The sequence below is a fragment of the Maniola hyperantus genome, chromosome 17 (genome assembly GCF_902806685.2).
Source record: "Maniola hyperantus chromosome 17, iAphHyp1.2, whole genome shotgun sequence".
Taxonomy (NCBI): domain Eukaryota; kingdom Metazoa; phylum Arthropoda; class Insecta; order Lepidoptera; family Nymphalidae; genus Maniola; species Maniola hyperantus.
The window spans coordinates 10400992-10423640 of NC_048552.1; the positions used below are offsets into that span (position 1 = coordinate 10400992).

Here is a 22649-nt window from a genome sequence, read left to right on the forward strand (position 1 = left end):
ATGACGTAGATAAAGGCTTTCCATCGTTCTCTGAGTGACTCTGAGCTTTCTTATGAGGCCTATAATTAGCGACCACGTTATCACGGATAGGTCCTAGATTACTGAAGAAAAATACAAATAGCTGAGTAAGCGCTGACGTACCTTGGAAGTCTAAGTGAGCAGTTCAAACTTTGCGGTATATTGATTTAGTTCTACAAGTTTGAAGTTTGTAGTACGTACCTCTAATGGTTAGAAATGAGTCACAAGTCTAAATTGGGCTTAATTGTTCTTGTAATTACAACAATAATAGCGTTATCACCTTTTTGAGTTCATTTAAATTAATACGGCGTTTATTTTCAAGGCTGCCGTCTGTTTTATACAGGGTGTAACCAGAACACTAGCAAAAACTTAGCGTTATTGTTATACTACCTAAATACAATCCAATACCAATAACTATTTGCATCGTTTTGTAGTTTTAGTGAGTGATTATTTGAGTAAAATACTATTTTTCAAACCCGCAATGCAATAGCGTGCAAAACTCTGTTCAATGCCTAATGTGATTTTTTGAATGGGTAGGTACCTATAGTTTAAGACCTGGAGAGTGACATAGACTACTTTTATCCCGGAAAATCAAAGAGTTCCCACGGGAATGATAAAAACCTAAATCCACACGGTCGATGTCGCGGGCATCAACTAGTTACATAATAACGCAGACAAAGCTATAGTATAACTATACTAAGTTTTCAGAACATACTGTTTTCAGATACCTACCTATTTTCATCGACAACTGTCGATAAAACTAGGTAGGTATCTGAAAACAGTCTGTTTTTCAGAATACCTACTGCTAATTCTTTAAAAAAACGCTATCATGTAATGTACCGTGAGTCACAAAGCAGGCAGTAGGCACAATAAAAAGAACCAAATTAAACAGTGACGAATTCCGTTTATAGGGGCGACTCCGTGGGCGACTCATACAGTTTATAGGAATTCAGCTTATTTAAATACGATGTTTATTACTTCAGTGATAGTATTTTATATATATTCAATTTATACATTATACACGTACCTAGTATTTATATACACGTGTATCATGAATTAAAAAAGGTATGATAGCCTAGTGGTTAGAACGTCCGCCTTCTAATCGGAGGTCGGGGGTTCGATCCCGGGCACGCACCTCTAACTTTTCGGAGTTATGTGCGTTTTAATTGCTAAATATCACTTGCTTTAACGGTAAAGGAAAACATCGTGAGGAAACCTGCACGCCTGAGAGTTCTCCATAATGTTCTCAAAGGTGTGTGAAGTCTACCAATCCGTAACATGGCCAGCGTGGTAGACTATGGCCAAAACCCTTCTCACTCTGAGAGGAGACCCATGCAGTGAGCCGGTGATGGGTTGATCATGACGATGATGAATTATAAAGCTCACCTTCTAAAAAGTTTCTATAAAGCTTTCCATACCCAACTATCAATCCTTGTCCTTGTCTGATATAAACGCTAAGTCAGCGAAGTAATTTCCCTAATACACTATCAACCTCCCTTGTGTATTAAGTGAAGGTTACACTGGGTTTTTTCTTGAAGTAATGTACTTATGACCTTGTTAAATATTAGTACTCTTACCTATTATAAATGCGAAAGTGATTATAACATGGGGTTATTCAAGGGGCGGACCAACAAATTCCTAAAAGGCCGGCAACGCATCGGCGGCTCCTCTGGTGCTGCAAATGTTCATGGGCGGCGGTAATCACTTAACATCAGGTGACCCGCCTGCTCGCTTGCTCGCTATATCTATTAAAAAAAAAAAAAAAAAAGTGTGTTTGTTTGGTTTGTAGGTTTGTCCTTCAATCACGTCGCAACGGTGCAACGGATTGACTTGATTTTTGCATGGGTATAGATAAAGACCTGGAGAGTACCATAGGCTACTTTTTATCCCGGAAAATCAAAGAGTTCCCACGTGTGTGTTTTTAAAAATCCCGTGAAACTCTTTGGTTTTTTTCCCTTTAACTATCATGATAAAATACAAAAAATCGCGCCGATCCGTTGCTCCATTGCGACGTGATTGAGGGACAAACCTTCGCATTTATAGTATTATGGGTAGTGATTAGTATGGACTTTATAGAAAACAGTGATGATACGGGGTTTCCATTATAAAAATTGCACACAACATCCCCTGAGGATACATTAACGTTATATTTGATCCCGCGTATTTCATGGCATGATACGGGGAAGGCTTTCAACTTGACATTGCTTAATATCCTCTGCCTGATTGTGATGGAACAGCCAAGGCCGCGCCGACATGCGATATGCTAATATAATTTAGCTCGCGAATTCCACCCAAACTTGTCTACCTATAAATCTATATACCTAATATGGCTGAGAAGAGGTGACTGACTGATCTATCAACGCACAGCTCAAACTTCTGGACGGATCGGGCTGAAATTTGTCATGCAGATAGCTATTATGACATACACGTCTGCTAAGATAGATTTTTAAAATTCAACCCCGAAAGGGGTAAAATAGGGGTTTGAAATTTTTGTAGCCCACGCGGACGAAGTCGCGAGCGACGTTGCGGCGTGATTGAAGGACAAACCAACAAACACACTTTCGCATTTATAATAATAGTACTGATTTTGAGACTTATACCTACAGACATTTGTTAATGGTCCATCCATAACCTTTTCTCAAGGTAAAGTTTTATTTACGTAGGTAGGTATGAGAAACTGCTGCGCCTATAAAACAACATCCACCGATGCTGCCCTCGTACTGGCGAATTTAATCCCAGCTCATCTCTTGGCGAGGGAAAGATCTGAGAGCTATGGACTGAAATTACCAGAAGAAAGAAAAGCCATCAGAGAAAGGACCCTGGTTAGATGGCAAGAGGAATGGGACCAGTCTACAAATGGACGATGGACGCATAGACTGATTAAAAATATAAATAGCTGGGTATCCAGGAAACACGGAATACTGACGATTCGAATGACACAGTGCTTCACAGGACATGGGGTGTTTATGCAGTATACAGAGCGCATAAAAAAAAGAGACAGCAGTAAGTGTATGTACTGCATAGAACCGATAGACGATGCAGAACATACACTGTTCCATTGTCCTCAGTTTCAGGAAGAAAGAAGGAATGTCGTAGCCGAGCTGGGAGGAGAGTTTGGAGTGGAGAGCCTCATGAGCACAATGCTGGAAGAGAAAAAGAAGTGGCAGATAGTTCAGAAATACATGGAAGGTATAATGGAAAGTAAGGAGAAAGACGAAAGAGGAGGAAGATGAGTTAGTCCGCGGCAGTAATGGTAGGCCAACAAGGCGGGAACATTACTGCTTAGAGAAAGGAGGGGTTTATAGTCGGTAGGAGTCCGGCACTATGTCCATGAGGATTTTCCCCTCCTAAGTAAAAAAAAAAAAAAGGTAGGTATATCTCGTAAAATTACATGCTTAGATAACAAAACGAACCTCCTAGATATCCGGATAATCGATACAATTTCTACATACAATTACCGATTGAATTGCTATTCAAACAGCGGGCTCGCTGGTGTCATTACCCGCGTTCAATACTCGCCGATTGCAACAATTGCATGGCGCTCGCGCTAGTATTATACTAGCACGGATAGCACGTGACAACATTACATTCGGTCGGACAATAAGCGGAGCGGACACGAGGCAAAACTTCACTTCTTCATTTCATCATCATCATCATCATCAACCGATTGACATCCGCTGCTGGACACAGGTATATTATGTAAATAAATATATTTAATTATATTATTTGTAAATAAATATAATTAAAGTATATTATGTCCATCCCCGGGATGCAAGCTGCCCTTGTAGGAAATTTCGTTAAAATCGGTCAAACGGATGGGTTTTTAAAAATCCCATGGTATTTCTGTTATCATTAGTCATTGCCCTCGTTCAATACTCGCCGATTGCAACAATTGCACGCGCTAGCACGATAGCACGTGACCAACATCATTCGGTCGGACAATAAGCGAGGCGACTTTAGCTTCGCTTCAGATAGATGCGAAGTACGGCTACAACGAAGCGAAACGAAGGGAAGGATGGCGAAGTAACAGTTAAGGAAAACACCGTGAGGAAACTTGTATATTATGTCTGTTCTCCATAATATTCTCAAAGGTAGGTGTATGAAATCTACCAATCCACGCTTGGCCATCGTGATGTGGGATCTACTACTCATTGAGGCGAGACCCGTGCTCAATAGTGGACCGGCGATGGGTTGAAAATGAAGCGAAATGAAGCGAAGTTTTTGACACATGAACTGATAATTAGTAATTACTTAGATATATTAATGTTTTACATTTGTATCACAGTTAGGTACATTGTTAATTATTTTGCAGTAAGAAAGTCATAGTCAAGTCATAACGCTTCGCTTACGCGTTTCTACGAGAATAGTTTTGTAATAGATTGTAGCAAGTATTTACCAGGAATATATCTAAAACTAAGCAGATGCAAACAGCGTGCATGACAGAGCATTTACATTTTGTAACGTAAAACACGGGTTTTCTGCAAATGAACTTATTTGTTATGATTCGCCTTGCGCGAGATTCTGCAGGAAACGAAGTTATGGTGCACGGGAAACTGCACATTACCTGGAATATATATTTTGAGCTAACTGAGAAATATGATGTAAATTCATGGAAATAAAATACATAATATACTGTACTTAGGTACAGTTATTGTGATAGCCTAGTGGCTAGGACGACGGCCTCCTAATCGGAGGTGCGGGAGTTCGACGGGCACGCACCTCTAACATTTCGGAGTTATGTGCGTTTTAAATAATTAAACATCATTTGCTTGCGTGAGGAAAGGTGCATGCCTGACAAGTTCTCCATAATGTTCTCAAAGGTGTGTGAAGTCTGCCAATCCGCACTTCGCCAGCGTGGTTGGCCAAAACACTTCTCACTCTGAGAAGAGACCCGTGCACTGTAGTGAGCCGGTGGTTGATCATGATGATGATGATGAAGACAATTACTTAGTTGCATTACCACAGGTAATAGAAATGGTATTACCTGACCTGGTAATATCTACTCGGAAAAGCGTTTCGCCGAATTTTAGCGACACACTCATACAGATAGAATTAGAAACAGTTTTTTTGAAAAATCACGTGAGATTTTTTTTTTTTAATCCGTTTTTAATTTTTTTTTAAACGTTTTAAAAATCCCGTCAGAATTCTTGGATTATCCGGGTCAAAAAGTAGTCTAGGTATCTCTATACCAAACGTCAAAATTGGTGTGTGTGAGTTTAGTTAAAAATCGGCGACTGTTGCCCACTTGTTACCATTTTATCTTCTTTACAATCTGTGGTGGGGACCAAGCTTAATAATAAGCTTTGAAAGTCAATAGCCTCCTTAGTGCATCTAAGCGGCAGTATCAATTTAAGCCCGGACACAATTCTCCAACAATGCTGTGTCCAATTAACTCGAGATGTATATCGGTTACGCGAGCGGGGACAAGTTAAACTCCATTAACTGATACGTCTTTATATAATACGGTTTTATTTGAAGTAGTTTCTGAGAAGAAATATATCGAGAAGAAGCAATCTAAATATATAAAAGGAAAATATAACTAACTGACTGATTGACGTACAGCTGAAACTACCTACTGGACGGATCGAGCAGCAGATAGCTATGTATATTCAATTCAACCCCTAACCATAAAGTAGAGATTTGAAATTTGTGTAGTCAACGCGGATAAAGTCGCAGGCTTAAGCTATTATTTTTAAATGAAATGTATAAGACTATCTGCCGTACTCAGAGTCGCTTAATCGTTACTTAAGTTTAGTTAAAACGAGATATCTCTCACATAAATCTGTCTCTTTTTAACTCAATCTTAAGTAACGGTTAGCGACTTTGAGTGCGGCTGTAAAACGCGTAAAATTTAACTCCTAACGCACCATTTTTAACCGACTTCAAAAAAAGGAGGAGGTTCTCAATTCGTCGGAATCTTTTTTTTTTTTTTTTTTTTTTTTTTTTTTTTATTTTTTATGTATGTTCCCCGATAACTCGAAAACGCCTAGACCGATTTTGAAATTTTTTTTTTGTTTGAAAGGGTATACTTCAAAGTTGGTCCCATTTCAATTTGGTGAAGATCTGATGAACATCTTCGAAGATAGATACTGGAACTCCTCAACGAATAAGAGTAAATTGCTCGCGATCAGTGTAATAGCTTAGTAAACAGTAGACTTTTAACCAGTCATAGCATAATTCCATGGGGCCACTAAAAATTGTGAAATAAAAAATTTTTACAAAAAAAATAAAAACCGACTTCGTTACACAAACACTAAAAATTGAAAAATAATTTAATTTATTACCGAATATATTATGTATACAAGAGTTAATATAGTTCCATAATAATATTTTTTGGGGTCGGTGCCAATGAGGTGCCATTGTGGAGTCCCATAAAAATATGAAGTCTAGACGATTCGCGCAGCTAAAGCTAATTGGCACCGGCACCAAAAAGTATTATTATGGAACTATATTAACTCTTGTATACATAATATATTCGGTAATAAATTAAATTATTTTTCAATTTTTAGTGTTTGTGTAACGAAGTCGGTTTTTATTTTTTTTGTAATTTGTGTCAAATTTCATGTCAATGTACGATTTTATGGTGAACCCGGTGAACCGGTACTTTTGACATGACTAGTTGACTCGTAATTTTTTACGGACTATTGGACTGTGCTATAGATAATAATGGATGAGAAAATGTAGGAAAGCGTCCATTTAGGTAGGACAATGCAAGTCGAAGAAGAGGAGATTATTACTTACTAAATGATGCTACGAAAGCCCGCGTGGATTTAGGTTTTCAAAAATCCTGAGGGAACTCTTTGATTTTCCAGGGTAGGTTAATCCGGGATCCTATGTCCGGGATACAAGCCATCTTTGTAGGTACCGTCAAATTCGGTTTAACGGATCGGATGGTCGGCCTTCGCCACAAGTTACCAGACAGACCACTTTCACATTTATAATATTATGCAGAGTGATAATTTTGTCAGGGTTAAAAAGTTTAATTAGAGCAGCAGGGTATAGTTGGTTTAAACAAAGGACAATTGTTAAAAGTCCCAAATTGTGCAGTCTGCTCGGTTATTGACCCTATGTTAATTAAAACAAGCGGGGACTGAGCTTCCAATTATGATTTAAAATTTTAGGGTTCCCTACCCGAAGGATGCCAACGCGACCCTGCTGCTTCTGCTGTCCGTCCGATCTGTCTGTCTGTCAGCGGGTCTCATGAACCGTGTGTATATTTTCTATTGCCGCTATAACAACACAGTAAGAATTTCAAAATGGCTGCCAAGCAAAAATTTTAAAAATACATGGTGTAAAATCTTGTACCATGGTACAAAACCATTTGTATGCGAGTCCGACTCGCACTTGACTGGTTTTATTTTATGAATAATATAAATATTTCGACATAGACTAGGTTAGTCTTTTTTTTTAATCTGGCAAAGTCCGGTACGACAAGCGATAAAAAATTAAGTATAGGTAAATCTGGTTAATATTATGCTTATTTAGTTAAATAATCATTGAATTAAGCGGAATTTACCAAACCAAATTTTAAAAAACCTGTATGCACACAAAAGGAATTGAATACGTTATCTTCTTTGTAACATCCTTTGCATCGGTACTTAACATCAGGTGAGATCGCAGTCCCATTCTGACTAAACTCTCTGCTTTACTAAAACCTACTAAGTAAGTTACTTACAAAAATCCAGCTAACGAATATAGCATAAAATAACACTAAAAAACTAAACCAAAAGCACTGTTTCTCCACATAATATTTCAATCTCCTCCCAAGTAACATCTCCCTACTCAAGATTTGATTCCCACACTAATCTTCGGACGCTTGAACATAGTAGAACATAATAGAATATTCACGCAAAACTTGTTAATCCGGTTAGAAGTAACCCTAGAAACTGGCACATGTCGTATCCTTGACACGGTCGACCTGCTTTGTCACATTACCTACTCGTTCATATACTAAGAACTCTTGCCTATGTTTCGTGTGACATGGCATATGCCGATGTGTCAGCCATGTCCTGAGGCTGCTTTTCCGAGTTGTGCTACGCAACTATGCAGTGGGCAGGGCAAAGCTAAGCTATGAAACTATGATTGCTAAACAGTGTAGCAGAGCCGCAGGATGATTACGTAAATCGTTGCAGTAGCGACAGTAGCAATGAGATTGTTCATTTGCTGTCTCTCTACTTCTTCTTCTTATTTTGCTTTGTCTAGCCGGACGTTTGACAGCAATGATCGCGCGATACGCCTGTCGCAAGCCTGTCGCGAGATACGTAATCACCCCGCGCGGGTAAGATGTGCTATGAAGACGCGCCGCGCGCCGCCGCGCGCCGCCGCGAGATAGCTATGCGAGGTGGATGCGCGACTCGAGCTAAGCGATACATCGACAGTAGGGAGAGCATGGGCTACAACACTTCGTAGCTCCCATCCGTAGCTCCTAGCTCCCATCCGTAGCTCCTAACTCCCATCCGTATTCCTAGCCGTAGAGCTATCTCATCCATAGCACGCATCCCTCCATATAAAAACATAGTTTCGTTGAACCCGTTTCCACTAATGCTAAGCTATGTGGAGGAATGAAAATGATTGGTGGATACTAAGTACTGCTAAGTGATTTAGCATTCCGACACGATGCCACATAGAAACCTAGGGCTTAATAAAAACTGTCACATGACTTCCACGTCAGCTCGCTTCCATCTTAGAAGATATTATCACCTACAACTAGATGGCAATCAAGACCTAAGCTGTCGTCGAATAGAAAAACCACTGACTTTCAAAATATGTGTATAAAACAATATCAAGTTTCCAATCTTAAGCGCAGGTGATGACTGATGTCCCACGGTCTTAACACTTTCCCATAACCGAGATTCATAAAACATGTTTTTTCGCTTCCTACTTTTAGAACTTGTTTCTTTGGAGAATTTGACGACTTCTTTGGACTAGATGACGTCTTTGATGTTTTAATTATAGAGATTTTACGAGATAATCATTCCCGTGTTACTTTGTATTCACTCGTTATTATCTATAGTCACTCGATTGTAGGGAATTTGATGGACTTCGGTCTGTTAATGTCTTTGATGACTTACCTACCTAGAAGTTTTATTCGATGACTATACCCATGTTACTTTGTACTATTCATCATTGTTTTAGAGGAGGGTTGGGCCATAGTCACCCACGCTGGCCAAGTGCGGATTGATAGACTATTAGATACATACATTAGTATAGAAGAACCTAATAGGTATAGTAGGTACACTTGTCGACAGTTCCACCTCAAGTCGTGTCCCGATTTCCGCCGGTCAAGGCGTGGGTAGGTGCGCCCGTCCTTGACGCTTCAGCTTTACTTTACTTATGACTTGGCGTGATACCGTGATACCGTGACTTAGCGACTTCCCGGTAGCCACTGTACCTACATGATTACGTATTTAGAACATAAACGTATTATTACTAGGTACCAAGTTAGAGTAAGAGAATAGATTTTATATGCCTCTTTGACAAGGTACTCTTTTCCCATAAAGTCCCGTTCACCTCGTACGTCTCGTACGTCGTTCTGTCCGTCTGTCTGTCATAGCCATTTTTAAAATAAACCATAAGAGCAGTAAGGAAACAATTTAGCATCAGTAATTACCATTGATGTTGGAAGGCCACCCTGTGGTTATTACTAATAGCACAGAATCTAAATATATAAAAGGAAAAGGTGACTGACTGACTGACTGACTGACTGACTGGCTGACTGACTGACTGACTGATCTATCAACGCACAGCTCAAACTACGGGACGGATCGGGCTGAAATTTGGCATGCAGATAGCTATTATGACGTAGGCGTCCGCTAAGAAAGGATTTTGGAATATTCAACCCCTAAGGGGGTGAAATAGGGGTTTGAAATTTGTGTAGTCCACGCGGACGAAGTCGCGAGCATAAGCTAGTATATTATAATAATATGCTAATAGGTACCTATTACCGCTATAATATAGAGGCATGCTAATAATTTTCAAGATTCCTGAATTTGAAAAGTGTGAGTCTAATAAAAAAAATGTTTGTTTTAGCCCTTGTTAAATAGCTAACTAAGTGAATACCGCCGCCCATGGACATTTGCAGTACCCAAAAGATGCTTTCAGTGCAATTCAAGTGCTTTCAGGAATTTGTTGGTTTGTTGTATTCTCCATGTACTCCATGTTGTATTCTAATAGGAACTATAGTTACTTAGTTAGTTTTAAGAAACTAATAACTAATAACTCAATGCCGGCCTTTTTTCGTAGCGCCTCGCCAAAACATGGCTTCGAAATTGCTTCTCCTTTCATGGATGATAAAAAGCGACGAAAACGTGCCACTTGTTTTTCACGAACATCGTAAAAGAGGTTAAATACCAAATACCTACCTAAATGGTCATACAACGTTGCTTTATGACTACCTAGTTTGTTTTCAACTACATTTTTCATAACTGACTGAGTTTAATTGCAATTAGAGTTGTCCCATCACGATGTTAACCTAATCTCTCCTAATTTAAAATTACACTTCTCTCTTATTCCATACTAGACGGTGCGACGACTTCGTCCGCGTGGATTTAGGTTTTCAAAAATCCCGTAGGAACTTTTTGATTTTCCGGGATAAAAACTAGCCTATGTCCTTTCTCGGGATGCAAGCTATCTCTGTACCAAATTTCGTCAAAATCGGTTGAATGGATGGGGCGTGAAAGTCTAGCAGATAGACTAGACAGACACACTTTGGCATTTATAATGTTTTTAGTAATTTTTTAACATAAACTATAAAAAATAAAAATATAACAATGTTACCTGCTTGGGGAAAAATCAATATACTTACCAACTTAATAAAAATAAAATAAAATAAAAAATTAACGAAAAAAACTTACAAGTGGCTACCATGAAGAAAATTAAACAAAACTCGTCGCTAAAACAACTGGCCTAATGAGCAGCGCCTGCAAACAAAAGAAATGAACAAAATAAAACAAAAGAAAAATAATAAACAAGTAAAATAAAATAATTCAAGAAATTTAAAATTAAACATGTTAGTAAAATGCTAAGATATATAAAATAAAATATCCTAATTAATGTTAGTAGAAAAAAAAATATGATTTTGGGTCAGTATGCAAAATATAATATCCCTCTAACATGACCTAAGAAAGCAAGAACTAGGAGGAATGTAATATAGAATAGGGATTCTAAGGAATACCGGTAAATTCATTATTTTATTCAATACTATACTATATGATGTCCGCGACTTCGCCCATGTGGCTTTAGGTCTTTTTAAAAATCCGGTGGGAATTTTTTGTTTGATTAAATTCGCTTTTCAGGAATAAAAAGGAGCCTAAGGGATGTAAGCTATCTCTACAAATGTACTGAAAAGGTAATAGACAGAATGATTCACTTTCGCAAAGGCATATTAAGTACTAAATGCATGCAGATGCCCACGACTTCATCCGTGTGTATTTAGGTTTTTAAAAATCCTGTGGGAACTCTTAGATTTTCCGGGATAAAAAGCAAAGGCTTTCACTGGGACACAAGCTATCTGTGTACCAAAATTTTTGTAAAAATCGGTTAAACGTATGAGCCGTGAAAAGCTAGCAGACAGCCAGACACAGTTTCGAATATATTCAAGTTAAGCTAGCCACCGGTAATCAAATCTTAAAACATCTATACTATTATATAAAGAGGTAATGTCGTTAAGTTTGTTTGTAGGGGGTAATCTTTGGAACTACTGAACCGATTTTAAAAATTCTTTCACCAGTAGACAGCTACATTATTCCTGAGTGACTATACGGGATCTTTAAAAACCTAAATCTACGCTGGCAAAGCCGCGGGGATCAGCTAGTCATAAATAATCGAGGAAGACGTTATTCAAATCGCTACAAGTTGAAAACAACAAAGTGTCTAAGGCTCCGTAACGTTGTATCTATAATGCGTATGATTTAATATGAAACTACGCCTTAAGCCGCACTTAGGTACTTACATGGTTTCGATTTTACTAACCAACACCCTCAGGCTTGACTGAATCTTGGAAAATATAAGGGATATCCGCATTGTGACGTATAACGGGCTCTTTAGAGTTCCGCCCGAAGGGTGCCAACGAAACCCTGTTACTGAGCCTCCGCTGTCTATCTGTCAGAGGGCACATCACAAGAACCGTAATAGGTAGAGTTGAAATTTTCACAGAATGTGTATGTTTTAATTTTAATTGCCGCTACTAATAAAAATTACAAAATGGCCGCCATAAAAAGAAAAAGAAAATAAAAAGCGTTATTTCTTGTACGGTGGAACGGAATCCTTCGTGTGCGAGTCCGACTCGCACTTACCGATTTTTTTTATTTTTACCTAATTTGTAATATATTTAAATTGCAAGTTTGAACTAGCTAAAATTATTGTTTGGTAACAAATATTTTCACTATGAGGACTAACTAGGAGATACGAGTAGTTAAATACACTACAACAAAGCCCATAATTCCGGCACAACTTAGTAAGTAAATTGGTATCCATAATCCAATCCAATCTGGTAACTCTTCCTAAGAAACTTCAATATTTTCATGCGGCTGCCCCCAGAGTTTTCGTCATTAGAAAATGGAAAGACTTTTTACTCAAGTTACTTTAAGTCTGAATTAGTATTCAAATCTACTTTCCTATTTTACCGTTTTGTAACACAATAGCAGGATAAAACTGCCAGCTCTATGCTTTGTAAGGATTTCGTGCTAATAAGCTGCACTGAAAAACTATTTATAGCATATCTCTATGGACTGTGACCCGCTTTGATGCTGGGAAGTGTGAATGCGTTCACACATGTGGCGTAAGGATCTCCTCTTTTTACCGCATCCGGGCGAACGTAGATAAAAGGGTATAAATAGGTGTTATATTATACGAGGAAATAGCCTGATGTCGCCTTTATGCATTTATTGCATACTTTCGCACCCGTTATTAGGATTCGGTACAAAATGGGCTAACTAGAAACCCTAATAAGCTTGCGTCACCTACGCTCCGCCTCAGGAAAGTCCAAAAGTCATTTGTAGGAATCCGGAATGGGTTTCCTTTTATAACAAAATTCCGCAATCTACTTTGGACTTGCCTTTATACAAGTTTAAAAAAATCTACAATCGAAGATTATGTAAATGATAAAAGAGCGTGGATTTGACCTGCAGCTCGTTCCAGCAATGCGCGGGACTGCAATTACTTTTATGGCATAATATTGCTTACCAAAACTTTGAAAAGAGCAACCGCCGAATTTCTTGCTGGTCCTTCTCGGTAATAAAGGCATTCCGAACCAGTGGTAGATGCATTTGACGATTCAAAAGTAGGTACTTGTAAAAGTTTAATTGAATAAGAAATGTTTTTATTGATTTACTTATTTAAAGGGTGCCAACGGGAGTTTCGTTACGGGACCCTATTACTAAGCCTCCGCTGTCTGCCTATCTGTTAGCAGGCTGTATCTCATGAACCGTAGAGTGAGTTGAAATTTTTACAGAGTGTGTATTTCCGTTACCACTATATTCTGAAGAATAATATCTAATTTGCAAAACTAGAAACAAATGAAATAAAATGAAACCTGAATAAAAGCTCGAGATATTGTGCCAGCAAGGTGTTAAAATTGTAACATCTTCACAATACATATTAAAATTAGTGTAGGTAAATATAACATATAACTATTATCATAATAATGATCTTAAACAACACTTTAATAGCGCCATAAGCAATATAAACGAGTCTAATGTTCACTAAAGGTCAATTAGCGGTCTCCTAATCAGGAAATACGAGCACTTGACTGCCTCTTGACTCTTGTAACCGTCTTTATAGAGCCATTTGACTGTTGCAGTTATTATAGGTACAGGAGTCTTAACTACTTTACTCCTCTAGAACCCTACTCTAGACATCGCAGTAACGCGGTTTGTGTGACCAATACAAATGCACATAGATCTCGGCTAAATATAGCAAGTAGCAATTTGGAATCCACGGACTCTCTTCCCAAAGGAGATCAGAGAGGCTGTTTAGGCATGGCTCTCTTGACGATACGATCAAAAGGGCTCTTGCCACCATACACATTGCTTCGCTCATTGAATCGGCAGAAGTCGGGATGATGGCAAGAGACCTGATAGATTGACACTGGTTCCCTGGGAACGGGGACGGGCGCTAATGTGGGACGCAACTTGCGTTGACATATTGGCCCCGTATATTATCAGGGAGACAGCATCAAGACCGGGAGCCGCAGCAGAAACAGCTGAAAACGGCAAGCGGCGCAAGTATGCCTCTCTTATCGAGAGCTACATTTTTGTTCCGTTTGCCGTGGAGCCCCTGGGGCCATGGAGTCTTAGTGAGACATCTCAACGCGATTCAGCCTCATCTGGTGACAGAAGGGCTGGCTCATTCTTTGCGCAACGGATCAGTCTGGCTGTCCTGCGCGGAAATGCGGCCAGTATTCTTGGCATCATTTCACGCGGGCATGATTTGTAAAGTAATTAGATAATGCTACTTTTAGTTTTATTGTAATATTTTCTTTAAAAAAAAGGAGCAATGATCATTTTTCGATTTTCATTTCTTCCCTTTTAGGGTTTTATAGTAAAACATGGAACCCTTGAAACTAAGAACTGTAAAGTTGATAATTACGAGTGCCAGGTCAACCACTTATCTGAAGATAATCGTTTGTTGAAGAAAAGGTTCCGCTCAAAACTGCCTTCCTCTCACGGCTAGTTTTTAAGACGTTCATTATTTTGTCGCAAAGAACGTACCTACCTACCTACTCGTACATACAAATTATTGTGTGAAGTGGACATGAGGATACATTAACCAGGGAAATTTAACCTTATTATGTTCAATATAAAGACTAATTTCCATAGTTTCTTGCCTTACAACAAAATGCAGACGCACGTCGTTTTCCGCCTAATTTATTATAAGGGTCGTCATAGATAAGTAGTCTTTTTATGCTCGGGATATAAAGGCAGGAACGTGTAGGGGAACTATTTTTAGTTTTTTCAACACAATATTGCAATCTTTTATACACTGGCTATACTAACTAGCTCGATAAAAATAAAATGAAGCACAAATTATAAAAAAAAAGTCCAATTCAGTGATGTTACCATCGATTACAGAATAAAAAGGATGTTACTTAATAAGGATGGATTAAAATAATACATACTAAAACATACATTATAGCTGAAAATCTCAGATATCTTGACAGATTTATGTACCTACCTAGGTAGGTAAAGAATAATTTTGTCACGGGAAAATAAAACTATTCTATAAAGCTACTTAAGTGAAGCTAGTATGATTATATAATTAAATATTGAACCATGAAGTAATGAATTATCGATGAAAAATCACATTTCAGTGACTACTCAGATGTTCCCGCCCGCCCTAGACTTGAGGAAAATAAGAATCTATAAAACTATGATTCTTATAAAATTTCCGGTAGCCGACTCTGCGTGCCAAGAAGCTGTAATCAAGGCATTCCGTGAGAGCTCTTCGATTTTCCGGGATAAACAATTGCCTATCTCTATTGAAAAATGTAACAGACAGAAAAAAATCACGTTTATATTAATAAAAAGTAACTAAGTATGGATTAATAGTAATGTGATTTTAGTTCACAACACTATTTTAAGATTTAACACGTTTTTATTAACTTGCTTTCTTATCGAACTGATATAGTTTTTTTTCTAATAACGTCTATTTTCTTATGAAACGTGACCTTTAAAACCATTATCTAGCATCAACCCTCAGAAGGAATAAAATGTAGCAAGTGTACCTACATACCCGTAGATATATGTCTGGGCAGATGGAGTGCTTTGTAAACAGGCAAACAGCTAAAGTGCATTGTGAAAATGTTTATCCTTTGCGAAGGTGTGTGTATACGCATCAGTACCTATATATGTATGTTTTGCACTCAGAAGAAAATGTGTGTTGATACTGCATGAAATCGATTACTTAGGATCCTGTTCAATCGTATCCATATTCCATATTACACCTACCTCACACACGCACTCCAAACATGCAAAAAGTATTGCTCATTCTGCGATATATATTATTTAAACCGCATTGGAATTGAGTTTCAGGGTTCCGTAGTTAACAAGGAACCCTTATAGTTTCGAGATGTCTATATAACTATATCGCCATGGCTATAAAGTATAACTACATAGGTATTAGCTATAGGTACATATTAATCACGCCGATATACTTAGTGGTAAAATAAGTAATCCTCTACACGAAAAATGGGGACGAATATTAACGATTATCGAATATTGAAACCATGGTATGGATTAATCGTTGCATAGTTCTTTCAAAAATATTGCGAGTGTGTTCAGAGATCCGTCTGCGAAATAGTAAGCTTTAATAAAGAGCTAATTTTTTTAGTGTCAAATGCACTAGATTTAGACCTATGAAATTAGTTGTTTAGAAATTGTGTACGTGCAACAGAATTAGCCATATTAATGTCTGCAATGAAAATTAGGAATTTTCGCACCTCTCCTCTAAATCTGCGCTCTGAAACACTAGAATCATAGGATGATAATGCACATTCAATATACCGTAATTAAATTAAAACGTAAATATTTTACAGTTCTTTATTTTATAAGGCATCTCGTGACTGCAGTTTGACCAGTTCCGAGAATAAACGCCTTCGGCCGGGGATTATAACTCCATGAGTCATTAAGAGAGGATAAAAATACACTGATGCAACGCAGGTGCCTTGTTCAATACATTTGATCATAATATTTGAATTTTTAAAGGTTCAAATTTAAGGTTAATCAGGATTGATTAAACTTCTTATAAGCCACGCGGACGAAATCGCAGCAATAAGCTAGTGTAGAAATACAAAAGGTGCTAGATCATAATAATCAATAAATCTGATAACTGTTGATAAGTTTTTTAGCAACGTCGCGTTCTTATATTGGTAGTGTGTTTATGAAAAGACTGTATTAGAGGCACTGGTATATTCGTAATTAACCTTATAAACTGTATGTATAACGTGTTCGCCCGTTGCACCGCGAATGAATTCTTCTTTCGACGCGAAGACAAATGTCGCGCGGGCACCCCGCGCCTCCCGCCGCCGGCTAGTTGAGTGCAGTTGCACTAAACATATATTTTGTAAAAAAATCAGCTTTCGACAAAACGGTGCTAAATAGGCAACTTATCAACAGATTACAGATACTTATAATTACTAGCTTATATGCTCGCGACTTCCTCCGCTTGGACTACACAAATTTCAAAGCCCTATATTACTCCCTTAGGGGTTAAATTTTCGAAAATCCTTTCTTGGCGGATGTCTACGTCATTGCCAAATTTCAGCCCCAATCCGTCGAATAGCTAGTTTGAGCTGCGAGTTGATAGATCACTCATTCAGTCAGTTCCTTTAATAAATATAGATTTCAGCCGACAGTTAACTAGGTACAACCTACAAGCGGTAATCGATAGGTATGTTTAATTAATGTTTTAATAATACATGATTAGTTGCAACTTGCACGTGCGTGAGAATATTCAATTTCTTGGCTGTCTCACTGTTCCGCTGACTGGGTTCAGCTTTAGATGCACTTGCTTATCGATCGCCTTCAGTAAATATTTACTCATTCAAAACATAATTAGCATTGCACTCAGTGGTGTAAAAACTACAAAAAGATAAGTACAAGTTTTAATATAAGTAATCGAATTCCATCTTTCTTTATCTATATAACTTTTCACGGTCCATCAGTTATTCAAAGTTCCGCCGATGTGGTGGTCGGTAACGGTGTCCGCTTTTCATGTTTTGTCTGGTATTTGTTTACTTAATCTTAAGTAGATTTATGCAATATATTCTGCGCTTTGACTAATTCGTCTGCCCGTTCAATCCCCTGGCCCTGAACCCCTTATAAGTAAAAATCGGTTAACGGATATTATGGTAATCTGCAGTATGGATTTATTTTAAAAAAGGACACCTTTGCTTACTCTTTAATAGAAGGTATTAGCATACGGTACAAAATAATGATATCATGTTCATCATACCTACACTTAATTCATTCAGGTTGCTACTAGCTGAATTAAAGGCGTAAAAGCGCGCTACTCGCATTAGTGCAAAATCTTGTTCAACAACTTTGTGACGAGTAAACTTGTTAAGTCACTTTAGATGTTTTTTTTAAGTGGTATTTAATTATTATGCCTTATATTATACAGTAGAGATTTTCTTTTCAGTTAGTTCGACTCAAATAAACTACGCCATAAAATCTTATTACATATCTGTAAGAGTTTTCTGGATAAGGAACACAGTGCACACACTTTTTTGCGACTTTTTCGTTTTATCAACTTTTCCTGTTTTTATGGCATTAACATAAAGGTAGGTAGGTGTATAATACATGTAGGTATATAATATGCAAAGTAAGTTATTGTTAACTACCTGATTGTTAATTAAGTACCTAGGTACTTGATGTCCAGGACTTCGTCCGCGTGGATTTAGATTTTTAAAATCCAGTGGGAACTATTTGTTTTTTACGGCCTATGTCACTCAGTGTTAGGTCTTTAACTAGGTATATCCATGCAAAAATCCACGCCAATCCGTTACTCCGTTGCGACATGATTGAAGTAGTACTTTTATCTATGCTAAGGTGCAAACCAATAGACCAGTAAACAAACACACTTTCACATAATCACATTTTAAAATAATAATATGGGTAGTGATACTCCAACGTTTCGAACTGTACTGAAATGTTTATAAAACTGACTAAGCTGTAAGGAAACCGTAAGTAAGCTCTTCCTAATCTTACGTATCAACGGAAGTTCAGCATGATACACAATATGACATGTCCAATGATATCATTATGATTAGTTCTATAACATTGCGAGACTATCTAATGGAAGCGTACAAACCTAATATCATGATTCATGATAAAAAATCGGTCAAGTGCGTGTCAGACTCACGCACCGAGGGTTCCGTACTACAGTCATATTTTTCCGAGATTTTGCACGATAAATCAAAAACTTTTATGTGTAAAAATAAATAAAAATATGTTTTAGAATATACAGGTAAAGCCCTTTCATATGATACCCCACTACCTACCCTTTCATTTATGATACCACTGATACTTTGTATAGTAATCTTACTCTGAAAGTTGAAAATATTAAATTTGTTCATGTACAAATTTTTTTTTTGTGATGTACCTAACTACAAATTCAGGGTTTTCGGATTTTCCCTTAACGTGTGCTTTTGCCAAATTTCATAATTCTAGGTCAACGGGAAGTACCCTATAGGTTTCTTGAAAGACAGACAGACAAGGAAGTGATGCTATAAGGGTCCCTTTTTTCCTTTCGAGGTACGGAACCCTAATAGCATAGCATTGAATGAGACCGCGAAATATAATTTCACAAAACTTTCGAGACGAGTAAAACCGTGAGACTTACCTATTGTACAATAAATCGACGCGACGTTATGACTGATATTATAGTCGTTTAGAAGTGAACTTGTGTCTACGAATTTCTTTGTTGATTTTGTTTTTATTAAAACCTTTCAATATTATGAGTCTGCGACTTCGTCCGGGGGGTGGAGGTTTTAAGTATACCCCCGTAGTAACCCCGTAGAAGTTCTTTTTGAAAAAGGTAGTCTAGATCTCTCCCTGTATAAACCCTATCTGCTTGCGAAAATTGCGTTAAAATCAGCTGAGCAGTTCCAAAGACTTTTCACGAAAAAAAGAGAGATTTAAAATGGAAACGGAAACAGTTATTTGTTAGTTTCAAAGAAATTAAGTCGAGAGTTTTAATTTTCAAGCTGCACGTAAGTAGGTAGATACCTACTACCTATAGTACGCGAGTCGCGACAGGTTGAAATTGCAATTGGGTAGGGATCGGCCCACATAGCCCCCGCGCTAACGCAGTGCGGGCGAGCGCGGGTGACGCGTGTGCGCGAGGTGTCCTCCCGCCATTGCTATCTCAAACTATCGGCTATCGCAGACTATACCTATAACACAGTGTTTTTCAACATAAAAAATATATCATGTCCTAAAAAATTAATCCTCTCCAACTTTTTGGGGATTGGCAAAAGCTATTACAGCCGATACTTGTGTACACACTACAAACATGCACACACTTACTAAGAACTCCCACTTTCTCGTACCACCATGTACATTATAGGAGGTAGGTACATCAAGTAATTAGGGCTTGGACAAACCCAACGCGTGACGTCGCACGGAACGTTTTCATGTAAATATTAGTATTTTACAGTTTCATGTAAATACAATGACTTGCCTACTTTTAACACTACGTTGGACAACTTTCCGTCACGTATTGTATGTTTCAGGTTCAGGCTTTAAACGCAGACACAAACGACGACGCGAGGAATCTGTGTAATGTGAGGGATACATCATTTCAACGCAGCTCCTAGAAGTTGCAATGCAATGTGCATGCGACACTGCTTTACAGTACCTACAGTTCCCTGAATCATACATTGGGTACGCATTAGGCACGCATACTCGTGCGTTCAGTGTGACGTTCTATTGTGCATGTGTATCACGAAATCAAAATTATCGTTTAGTATTAGTTAGTATATAGTATTATCGTTGGGAAATGCATTTACGCATCCCTCCCGTGAACGGGCAGGGTATGTGGGACTCGCCAGCCGACAGGCGACCGGAATACCCACTAAAACTCAACGGCGCTCCTGCGCTGCGCTGGCGGCTGGGTCACGGGAACACCGAAGCATGTCTACCGCACCAAAATTGATTTTAAAAGACCTACCTAACCCATACCCATAGATAACCCATTTTGTATTATTTTTTCATCAGGTTCCAATAGGGTATCTAGTAGAGGTCATAATATTATTTTTTCATTACTTTGATACTTAGTATATTTCGTGACAATTGCCTTCACTCGTTACCGCTGCCGTCACGCGTTGCATCTGTCGTGGTCCAAACCTTTAGCGAGAGCCATGGTTTTTCCATCGCTATGACAACATGTTCGTAAACTCAGTATTAATTAAGTCGGCCACCCTCTGTGTCGTGACTATAGCCAGCTTACCGACGAACTGTTTTATCGATGCTAACTTTAGATTTTGAATTTATTATGTCTGCAACACAGACGGTATACCTAACCTACACTATACATGCAGGATTGCAGGCTACCTAATATTATTCGAGAATCGCCTAGAATCTAGTCTGGACAAAGCGTCGCGCGGGGCTAATTATATTATATTGTACTTATCTATGTGTAAATAGAATACTTAATATTTTTAATAAGTTTGCTGGGGACACCTTATCCTGAAAATTTCAGCTTTCTAGCGACATCCAGACCGAAGCTATGACTACTGAAAAATACGACGAAACGCTTCGAGAAAAGGTACGTAGTGCCCCGTCCTTTTTCCAGCAATGCACGGGGCTGCAATGGCTTGTATAGTATGGTATAATAACATTGTAAATTGTAAAATTAAAATTAAAAAGAGCAACCGCCGAGTTTCTTGCTGGTTCTTCTCGGTAGGAACGGCATTCCGAACCAGTGGTAAATTAAAACTACCCGACGATTCGAAAGCGCTTGTAAAAAGTCTACTTGAATAAAAACATATTCTATTCTATTCTATTATTTAGTTTGGCTCGTCTTGGCGGTAACGCTAATAATAACTATCTGCATGCCAAATTTCAGGCCAATCCGTCCAGTACACAGGTCCAGTAGTTTGAGCTGTGCGTTAAGAGATTAGTCTGTCAGTCAACATACATAGATTCTTTTAAACTTTTGCATGCGTTGTACCTACGTAGGTTGTAACATGTCGAATTCCATCAATTAGTATCAAATGAAGGCAACTGTAACATAACGGCATGCAGCCGATGGAACCGGTTAATTGATTATACAGTCTAATTGAGGTTTGGCAAATTGGCTCTTATGTCGCACAGGAATTTAACACCACAAACCAGTTGTACATACGATAGATGTTCATTTGAAAATGTGCTAACATCATTATCATCATGATCAACCCATCGCCGGCTTACTACAGAGCACGGGTCTCCTCTCAGAGTGTCAAGGGTTTTGGCTATAGTCTACCACGCTGGCCAAGTGCAGATCGGCAGATTTCACACACCTTTGAGAACATTATGGAGAACTCTCAGGCATGCAGGTTTCCTCACGATGTTTTCCTTCACCGTTAAAGCAAGTGATATTTTAATTATTAAAAAACGCACATAACTCCGAAAAGTTAGAGGTGCGTGCCCGGGATCGAACCCCCAACCTCCGATTGGAAGACAGACGTCATAACTACTAGGCTATAACCGCAAGACGCGTCGCAATAGCATTTTTAGGCGTCAGTGGAGGGCGACACGAGGGAGCGGAACAAACCAGCCCGCGCGCCGCGCTACACCCTACGTTCGCTATCTGCATTAGTGTGAGTGCTACATTCGTACACAGTACTCGAGCGCGTGGAACAATACCTGCGCGAGCTCGCACTTGCATCGTAGGTCAGACGCAAGTTCTATTTAACTACCGAGAACTATACACTCAATTGACCAACCATCGTGAACTATACCTTTGAAATAGTCAGAATATTTGCAAGCTAAAGCCCAGTAGAACATCGTCGTGATCAACCCATCGCCAGCTCACTACTGAGCACGGGTCTCCTCTCAGAATGAGACTGGTTTGGCCATAGTCCACCACGCGGCCCAAGCGCGAATTGGCAGACTTCACACACCTTTGAGAACTCTCAGGTATGCAGGTTTCCT

General features: G+C 38.6%; 1 protein-coding gene across 1 annotated transcript in view; it reads right to left on the minus strand.

Annotated features, from left to right (window-relative positions):
• Window positions 1-22649, minus strand: part of sigmar (Tumor necrosis factor alpha-induced protein 8-like protein sigmar) — a 40689-nt gene that overhangs the window by 6575 nt on the left and 11465 nt on the right. The window contains exon 2 of the mRNA XM_034977452.2: window positions 10872-10937. Coding sequence (XP_034833343.1) covers window positions 10872-10884 — 13 coding nt within the window. The 5' untranslated portion in view covers window positions 10885-10937. The remainder of the gene's footprint in view (window positions 1-10871; window positions 10938-22649) is intronic.